This window comes from Ictalurus punctatus, chromosome 4, assembly GCF_001660625.3.
Source record: "Ictalurus punctatus breed USDA103 chromosome 4, Coco_2.0, whole genome shotgun sequence".
In the NCBI taxonomy this organism is placed as follows: Eukaryota; Metazoa; Chordata; class Actinopteri; order Siluriformes; family Ictaluridae; genus Ictalurus; species Ictalurus punctatus.
Window position 1 is genome coordinate 33,031,047 of NC_071284.1, and position 10,000 is coordinate 33,041,046.

At 42.8% G+C, this 10,000-nt stretch overlaps 2 protein-coding genes across 4 annotated transcripts in view; one reads left to right on the forward strand and one right to left on the reverse strand.

The window, feature by feature from the left end:
- The window catches only part of ssr3 (signal sequence receptor, gamma), a 4,254-nt gene extending 3,155 nt beyond the window's left edge, over window positions 1-1,099 (reverse strand). Inside the window, 2 exon segments of the mRNA NM_001200390.2 lie at window positions 119-245; window positions 967-1,099. Of these exon segments, the coding sequence (NP_001187319.1) occupies window positions 119-245; window positions 967-1,099 (260 nt within the window).
- A 2,279-nt stretch (window positions 1,100-3,378) lies between these two features.
- The window catches only part of LOC128629562 (uncharacterized), a 12,084-nt gene continuing 5,462 nt past the window's right edge, over window positions 3,379-10,000 (forward strand). The window contains exon 1 of one of the 3 annotated variants that reach the window (XR_008393940.1): window positions 3,379-4,530. Coding sequence is in view for 1 of the 3 variants with exons in the window: in XM_053678185.1 (XP_053534160.1) it covers window positions 4,451-4,530 (80 nt within the window). In the remaining 2 variants the exon portion in view is untranslated. The remainder of the gene's footprint in view (window positions 4,531-10,000) is intronic. The other 2 variants (XR_008393939.1, XM_053678185.1) reach the window with 2 other exon arrangements.

Sequence of the window (10,000 nt, forward strand, 5' to 3'; positions counted from 1 at the left end):
CACCGTGGTTATACCCCGACTCTTTACAAGAAGTGTGGGAGGTTTTGTAACGACCAAAGAGAGTCAGGACCTCGGTTTAACGTCTCATCCTTAAAGATAAACCGGACGAGGCTCATACTTGTGCTTGAGGACGAATTTCACATTCTTGTAAGCGAATGCCACCAGGTACGTGCTGACTAGAGTCATGACGGCGTACAGAACCGCCGACTGCACCAGGTCCATGTGCCAGATCCTCCAGAAAAGCCCTGTCAGGAGATAAATTGGGGGGGGGGGGGGAGAAAAATAACCATTCAGCACACCTTGAACATTATACGGTCCTAATATCGCGCATCACACTCGTATCAACGGACGGTTTTATCGACTTTGTGCGACCGAGACAAAACGACATGATGATATTCGAGATGATCAGACTTTGAGGAACAGTAAACACACACAAAGAAAAAAAAAACAAAACACTTCTCATGACCAAAGATGCTCCTAAAATACGGATGTCAGCTGTTATTTTGGCACTTTATATATATATATATATATATATATATATATATATATATTATACGAGCCAAAAAGTTGACTAATTGCAAGGAAAAAAATAATAAATAAAATAAGAATGGGTTAAGGGTTAAGTCTGAAAATCAATTTCACAACCAAACTGTGTAGCAGATTTCACTTTGATCAGATTAGCGTAACTCTACACTGCATGCTATTATTATTATTATTATTATTATTATTATTATTATTATTCCCCATATGTAGAGCACAGGGAATACAGGAAGTGATCAATGCACGCGCTGAGTATACTGTTATAATTGAATGAACTTTGCTAACTAGCCTGACAAATAAAAAATAATACAAGTAGAACAGATACCATGACCCCGAGTTGTTTATTGGTGTGTGTATATATTTATGTGTAATAAACTAGCAGTAACGATCCTAGCCGTGCTGTAGCATGCAGAGCTCCACACTCACAGATGGGAATGGCGGACACGATGAGCGCGTTTCCGTAAAACAGTGCGGTGGATTTAGCCGAAAGGTTCCTGCTGAAGTCCTGCAGAAGTAAATCCTCCTCGGACTGCTGCTTATTACTTCCTTTCGGTGCCATTACTTCTGCTCCTGCTGCGTCTGGCTCTGTGTGCGGGTCTGCTGACGGGTGGAAGAGGACTGACACGTAGCCGCTCAGTGAGTATGGGAACGACTCTTAACGCCGCGTCAGCTCAAACACGGAAACGCGTCAGCACGCAACCGGAAGCGGAAGTGCGCGAACAAAGCGGCGGTTACCAGACGCCATGTTTGTTTCATATACGATTTTTTTTTTCAAATAAGGCATCATACAAGCATAAACTGACAACGAATAATGGTACAACACACACAAAACAACTAACAATTAAATAAATAAATGGATAAATAAAGAGATAGCTCGGTCCCAGCTGGAAAACAACAACAACAAAAACAACAGAACCCTCATAGAATTCGTAATGGTTGTAATGGGAGTTGTATTGGTTTTAATATAAAGTGTAGTGGGTCTCTACTGGTAATGTGTTGCCTTCTATTGGTGGCATGTTATGTCTAGTGGGTACCATTAAGGACCAATAATGGTAGTGGTTTTAACGGTTAGCTGATGGTTTGTAATGGTATTTGTAGTGGAAACCATTATAAATTCTGTGATATTTTCTATTGGGGTTTTTTTTTGCAGCAGGGGTGTCTTTAAAAACCCCCAATTTTTTGTGAAACAGATCAAAAGTCTCTCCTTTGAGGACAGGAAATGCAGACAATTCCACTTTAAAAACAAAATAAAATAATAATTTAAAAAACTCAGAGGAACTCTCGGGTGCACATGTACATTTACATTTGTGTGGGTTCACAGTGTGTTTGCCTCGAAACTCCGGGGTTGAGGTTTCGATCCCCGCCTCTGCGCTGTGTGCTCAGAGTGTGCATGTTCTCCCTGTGCTTTGGAGGTACTCCGGTTTCCTCCCAAAGTCCAAACAGTCATAGGCTGATCGCCATCGACATTCTAGATAATTGTGTGCAAACTTTTAATCTTGATGCGTATTTCAGACGCAGATGAAAAAACATATAAACAAATCAAAATAGGGTTTATGTTTGCTCTTTTTGCAGGTGTGAGTATGATATTTATTCATCAAAATGATTAAAAATAAATAATAAATCATAATGTATTTGCATCTGGTATTTGTAAGACTAGTTTCTCTGATTATCATTATATCGTTTTATATATATTTTTTATTATTAGGCACATTTTTTGTTTTACCGAGAATATAGATAATAATGACGTCACTGTTAATCATCCGTTCTGTAAATGTCAACATTTTCTTTCCCTTCTTAAATTGTTTTACTGTACTGTACTCTTGCCCACCACAAGGGGGCACACAAGACCTGTAAGTTTCTTTTGTACATAGACTCTCTAGCAGGGAGCTAATTTTTTATAATTGTTTGTTTTTTTTAATTTTATTTATTTGATCAGATCACAATAATGAAATAATGGTAATGATAATGTGTAAACAACTCGGAGGTACTGTAATGAACATTTTGTTCAGGAGACTAAAATGAACCGTGGCTGGGGTCTCAGAATATTTACACGCACTCAACAATCAACCCAAATTTGGCTAGCAAGAAGTGTTCAGATAAACATTAGGATCTTTCACTGTTTTGTTTGTTTGTTTGTTTGTTTGTTTGTTTGTTTGTTTGGTTGGTTGGTTGGTTGTTTGGTTGTTTGTTTGTTTGGGGGGTTTTTTTAAGAGAAAGGTCAATCCTACAGTCTAATATGGAAGTACAGCGTATTGTGTCACAAAGAAGACGATTAAAGGAAAACTCCAGCTTGAAAGGTGTGAAATAAGATTATATTGAAATATTTACGTGATGTCCTTATCGATGCTAATTTGGGTGATGTATTTTTCTTGCTAGAGGTTGTATGCGGTCCAGCGTAGAAGTAGTGGAGACAGTGAAAACATTGGATTCAGAGTCCCAGAGTACAGTTGGGATATAAAATGCATTTGCTCCGAGTTACAGCAGGGCCTCAGCTCGGCTAGTTAGCGAGCTACGAGATGATGAATGCGATGGAATTGGTTGCATTGTTAGCATTAAAGTTGTAGCTGATCCATTTGAGCCTAGCGTGTAGACAAGGACGAGAAAGAGCTAAAGGACTAAAGTGCTGCTGCGTTTTTTACTGTCTTTAGGTAGAGATGTTGAGAGATCTTAGCATGTAGTTTAAACTAAGAAAGTTGCTCAGGGTGGAATTTTCCATCATCTGTACGCTGTAGCTGTGGCGCATTTCAGTCGTGTTTGTTTATAATGTGACGTCAACTGTCACGTCAAGTTTGACAAAGTCATGGATGGTTGTACGAGTCACAACCTAGTAATTACTGTAGTTCTGACATGGCGTAAACTTGTGATTCAATTCCCATGCTATTTCAGTGGACGTGCCGAGCGTAATGGAGGAGAATCTTCTCTGCTGTCACTGCACGCCTGGCCTGAGGGAAGAGACCGAGGAGCCATGACGCATAAAATTTCTGCATCTCTGTTCCAAGCGTCTTCTTTTTTTTCCGCCACACCTGTGAAGGAATAAAAACATCGGCGATGATCTGGCATGCTCAGATTTCCTATTAGCTTAATAGCGGAAAAGACAGAGCTCCCATCGCCAGCAGGCCTGCTGAGACAGTGTGAGGACAGGTTGTTATTCGGGCTCTCTCCATTCCCTCGTGGCGTTAAGCACCGCGATATTTCTTCTTCTCTTCAGGGGAAAACCCAGAGGTGAAGACTGACACATCGGTAATCAGCACTCGAAGCCAGGAACTAAGAGTAAATAATGAAGTTCATAAGGGCAATACCCTCAGACTTGATGTTCACCGTAGCAGCAGTTTAAGCAGAGCAGGTTGCGATCCAATCAGCCAATCATGTGAGAGCAGGACAGTGCATAAACTCACACAGAAACAAGTCAAGAGTTTCAGTTCATCTTCACGTCAAACATCCGAATGGAGAAACGTGTGAGTTCAGTGATTTTAACCGTGGCATGGCTGGAGACCTACCTTCCTGAAGACTTTATCTCCAACCATAATGGTGCCCACCTGACCATCTAATCCAGGGGTGTCCAATCTTATCCACAAAGGGCCGTTGAGGGTACATGTTTTCATTCCAATGAAGCAGGAGCCACACCCGATTCCACCTGTTTATTCAGTTGATCTTGGCTTTCAATAGACTCAGGTGTTGGAATGGCTCGGTCGGAATGAAAACCTGCCCCCACACCGGAACTTCCCGGATAAGATCGGACACCCCTGATCTAATCGTCGACCTTAAGAAGTTCTCGATCAACCATAACAGCTGTGTTCGATTTCGTTTGGCGATGAAACTTGCAGGAAGCTAGATCTCAAGGAAGAGGGTTGGAGAGCACTGCTCGAGAGTTTACTCAGAACGGTGCGAAAAACAAAAATCATCCAGCAAGATGAGCGGCAGAGCCTTGGACGGAAAGGTCTCGTCGCTGAGACAGATCAGAGGAGAATCGCCAGACTGGACGTCTATACGGTGAGTCAAATAAGCACTCGGTATAACCAGAAAAAAACGCATCTCAGAAAGCACAACACGCCGAACCTCGAGGAAGCTGTTCTACAGCAGCAGAAGACCACATCGGGTTCCTCTCCTGTCAGCCAAGAACAGGAATCTGAGGCAGAGAAATCTGAGGTGCGTCTGTTGAAGATTGGAAAAAGACCAACTATTCTCCTCGTGCGATTATTATCAAACAAACCTGATATCATTTCTTACCATTTCAAGCCTGAAATTCCAAGATATTCCATCGACTCGCTCATTCAGTTGACGTGTTTATCCAAAGAAACAGGATGCAGCTGAGCAGTTGAGGGTTACTGGTCTCCCTCAAGCACCCAGCTGTGGTAGATTGGTCATGCTCGGATTTGAATTCACGACCTTCCAGTTAGCAGGCCAAAATCCTAACCGCTAACCCAAGCCTAAAATTAGCTTCTTTCTTAACTTCGGTGTTAAAATAAGCCGAATTATAGTCCATTTCAAAGTGCTTTGGCACACATAATAGTCTTTATTTCCTCTTCTAACTGTATTACCATTGGGACAATCGTGGAATGCGTAGTGTTAAATAAACTTATGAGGCTCCACTCAGGTGGAGTTCACTTTTAGGTAATCCACCTGGAATTCCCCGTCTGCCAAAAAGACATGCATTGGCCTGAGTGTTTGGAAGCACGCTTGAGTCGTGCCGGGTCACACTGGCGACTAGAACGGCAGTCCAGGTGGATCTCTGAGGCTCCGCCCCACAGCATGCTTGTCCAACGACGACACACGAGGGAGAGGTTCGATACGCCCAAGAGGGAAAATTTCCCAAGTGAATTAGACGTTATTACGGATATTAAAAATGATTACACGATACGTCTCGTGTAAATGATCTCAGCAAGCCTGTCAGCTGTGCCAAAAGCTGGGAGAACATCCTGACCAGGGTCAAATGACACGACAGGACAGATTGAAGGGGATAAAAACCGGTACAAAGCATTCTGTTCTCGCAATGAAAACAAAACAAAAACAAACAAAACCAAAAAAAAAAAGCCTTTGGAAATGCGATTTAGTTTTTTTTTTTTTTTGAAACCAGCAGAGTGTCCCGATGACGGGATTAGTGCATAAAACAAAAACGTCCACGAGTAGCCAAACAAATGCGCTGAATGAGAACGAGAACGTCCAGCTCTTCGTGTTTTATGATGTGTTTATGGGCTCGGTGTAGCCAGAGGGGACAGGAGCGCAGAAACAGTTCAGCAGTCCCGCCCTCGCTTATTAGCATCGCTCCGAGCGTTCTGGTCATTAACCTTCATCATATTGTAAAACTAGAGCGTTTCACGATATACCCGAGTGTGATTACAAACAAGTACTTTTTACTCAATTTCCACGATATGAAAGCGCCTCCTTTCACACGCTCGTTACAAATCGCCAAAAAAAACAAAAAAACATCACACCTCGTCCACGTGCCACCTCGTTCCTGATTGGCTCAGAGAGTGTCACGTGACGTGTCGGTAGTTCTGATATACCGTATTATTGTTCCTATAGCAACAGCTCATTCGATAAGGAAGGGAAGTATATAGCGTGCACTTGAAGGTTTTCCGTAGGGGTATGTTTCTTTAAGACGGGTTGAATGGAAGGAGTCTCCAGTGTCAGCGCTTTGTAACGGTCTTCGGGAGAAGAGGAGTTTCTCGAGCGCCATGGTTCGTCTGTAACACGACGAGCTAAATATTTATTTTATAAATATATAAAAGAAATCCACTCTACTTCCTGTACAGTGGATTTCCTTTATATATCTTTTTGCCTTTCAGTCGTTTTTATGGCTTGCTATCTACTCAGGAAACCTTCTGTCAGACATGGTTGTTCACAATAACAATATAAAATGATGGACGATCATGATAATCGTCACATGGCATTGTGTGTGTGTGTGTGTGTGTGTGTGTGTGTGTGTGTGTGTGTGTGTGTGTGTGTGTGTGTGTGTGTTTAAAGGACAAGATAAATGTGATTGTGGAGGAAGGATGCGAGAAAAACACTCCTGTTTTTATATGACGCCATGGCTGTGTTTACTTTTTGTGGGCAGATTATGTGAAAATAGCCTGGGAGCGTGTGTGTGTGTGTGTGTGTGTGTGTGTGTGTGTGTGTGTGTGGGTGTGTGTGTGTGTGTCACACAAACCAGGCTGATTTTATTTTCAGAAACGATATCTGTGCGTTCAGAAAGCTTCCTCTCTCTCCCTCTCTCTGATCTTTTTTATCTCTCCTTCCTTCTTTCTCTCGTTTGAAGTGAGAAGCAGGCCACGTCGAGCTTTCCCACATGACCTCATCTCCAACACGGCGTACAAACGAGACAGGAAAGACGAGGCCGCCGGTCTTTAATCCGTCGTTTTAATTACAAATTCGGCGAGTTAAAGTGTACCGGCGTGGCGTGCGGTTTCTAATGAGGTTGCACAAGCGTTCGTGTCCTTGCCTGTTAATGAAGGAGGTCTTTATTTCCCCAACTCTCGCAGCACTCGAGGCGGTTCGCTTACAGGCACGGAGGTCATCGCGGCCTTCCGGGAGCGCTCGCGGAAAACGAAGAAGTCGAAGAGAAAGTGAATAAAAATGTGTTTTTAAAAAAACAAGATGTTGACATTTTGGCAGTCTTCCTCTGAAAGGTCACCGTGTTTTGCTGTAGTGCCAGCTCTGTGTGCGAGGAGCGCGGGAGGTGGAAAAACAAGCTCGATGTGGCCACTTGAAGCGCAAAAACAACTCAGAGGGAAACTTACACAACCCCCGAGAGCTTAGAAGGAAAATCAAAGCAAGCGACTGGCCTGAAAATAGATCTCAACGTGCACCTATTATGGTTTTTCAAACATTCCCTTCCATGTAGTGTGTTATATACGTAGATGTGTGTGCATGTAAAAAGTTTCAAAAATCAAAGCGGACGACAAACGGAGTTATCGACTCCTAAAATAAAGAATCGATTCTGAACAGTTGAATCGAGTCGTCAGTGATTCCACACTTTACTTCCTGTACTAACCTACGTAGGTTTGTAACAAAAAGCCCCGCCTCCGGTCTTCATCGGCTGACGGCGGTAGACCGATCACGACACACTAGGACGTCTGACCAATCAGAGCAGAGTATGCTCTCTGAAAGGAGGAGTTTAGAACGAATCGTTTCGAACGAATCATTTAACGAGTCGTTTGTGACACTGGGGGGAAAAGGTAACGCTGCGGTTTAAATGATGAGCACGTTAAAGTGTTTTTTGATCTCGGATGTACGTAAATCTATCGTATTAGAACTTTAAAACAAGGATGGAGGATCACGGCGCGATATTGTGGTGTATCGGGATGTAAGAGACGATGTGAAAAATCCGAACAAATCTCGCCAGACGAGTGAACGCATATGGAGGTGGAAAATAAAGTAAAAAAATTGTATTTAAAAAATGTTCTGTTATTATATTTAATATATTCTAATATATTCTAACTCTAAAAAAAAAAAAAAAAAAAAAAGCCCGTTATTAATATTTGTTTGTTTGTTTAATTCAAGTTATTTATTAATAATTACTGTAATGATGGCATTGTATCATGTAATGCAGTTTTTCTATTTATCCCAGTGGTGTGTGTGTGTGTGTGTGTGCGTGTGTGTGTGTATGTGTTGTGTATTGGCGTTTTGGACATGTACTGACTGAACAACTGAAAAATGACCAGTGCGTCATGTCTCTCTGTACGATTTGGAAGAAACCGCCGTTCCCATTTAACGACTGATTTCAACACTCCCTCGTCAGCTTCTCAGCATGAGCTGGAAGTGTGTTATTTCCTACATCACCGGCTGTTAAATTGCGATAAACGCTCTGCTTGGTTGGAGTTTGAATCGGGGTTGACCAAAACGTACGTGCATTCGCCAGAGTTCGAATCCCTGCTGAAAACCTCTTTCTAAAGGGAATCTTTGTGTAAAGGTTTCCGTCGTCTGTTGGACTCATTAAAGACTGGAATCTGGCCGATTCCCAGCAGCGCTCGATTCGTTCTACGCCGTCGTGTTATACCCTGTGTAGAAAAGACCTGTGCGGAAAATGAAAGCATTCCTTCAAAGTTTCTGAGTTTCAGTATAACGCGGTCAGTCGCGAGTCTGCGCAAATCCTGACGTGAACATACTGCTGGGGGAAATTGACTTTTTTTATTATCACATGTTAAAAGCAGACATTTTATTCGTCAGCACGTTCGCCTCACGCCTCCAGGGTCGGGGGTTCGAATCCCGTCGCTGCACTGTGTGTGCGGAGTTCGCATGTTCTCCCCGTGCTGCGGGGGTTTCCTCTGGGTACTCCGGTTTCCTCCTCCAGTCCAAAGACATGCATGGTAGGCTGATCGGCGTGTCCAAAGTGTCCGTAGTGTATGAATGGGTGTGTGAGTGTGTATGTGATTGTGCCCTGTGATGGATTGGCACCCTGTCCAGGGTGTACCCCGCCTTGTACCCCATGCTCCCTGGGATAGGCTCCAGGTTCCCCGTGACCCTGAAAAGGATAAAGCGTATAGAAGATGGATGGATGGATGGTAACTAGTTAGCAAACTAATGTAGGAAAGTTGTCCCAGAGAACTCTAACTAGCCATCTAATATATGTCAGACCAGGATCATTGAACCGGTAAAACACACACTGATTTATTTATTTTTTTACACCATTGTAGGATTTATTAAAAAAAGAAAAAAAACCTTCACTTTATTCAAACTCTAGCTGTCTTGTGAATGTCTGGCAGTGCTCGTACTCATCTGTCCGACCTCTTCCGAGACCGTATTATTGGCTCCGTCGGCCATTTTGTCTCGTCGGCCGGGTTGTCCTCCTGACATCTACAGTTTGCGTTTAATCAACTCCATCTCTCATAACTGGAGCTCATAATGTAACGATGGCCTTGGGGATTCCCCTGAGAGGAAAAGGCGGGGGCAGGTTGCGTTAACAATAATGAAACTAGACTCCCGATTGTGCCCACTGCGACCGCTGGCCTCTTTGATAGAGACGTGTATAATACGTCACCAGCAGCCATGATCCATATCACGCCTGTCACATAGGGGCCGTGCGAAAGCGCGGATAAATCATACACACATTTAGAAAGCTTTCAGGCCATGACATGCATTCCACCGCAGTGTATTTTTTGAATGTGTGACAATTAAGATATATAGATATATACTACTCCAACTCGATGTCTCATGCATTAGTATTACGATTTCATTGGTCATATTTACACACACACATAGCGTATTCTAAAGGGTTCACAAACTTTCAAGCACCGTTGTGAGCACGTTGTTATGGTTACAGTGTTTCAAAAAAAAAAAAATCGAATATCGGAGTACAAAGTCGATCTTGACGACAGCGCCGTTGTAACCGTTAATGCGTGCTCTGAATTTGGTGTACTCGGTGTAAAATGAACTAGTACCACAAGTACCAATATATCCTGTTTGGGCCAGTTGTTGTTGTTGTTGTTTTTTTTCTTTTCTGTGATGTGTGGTGGAAAAACAC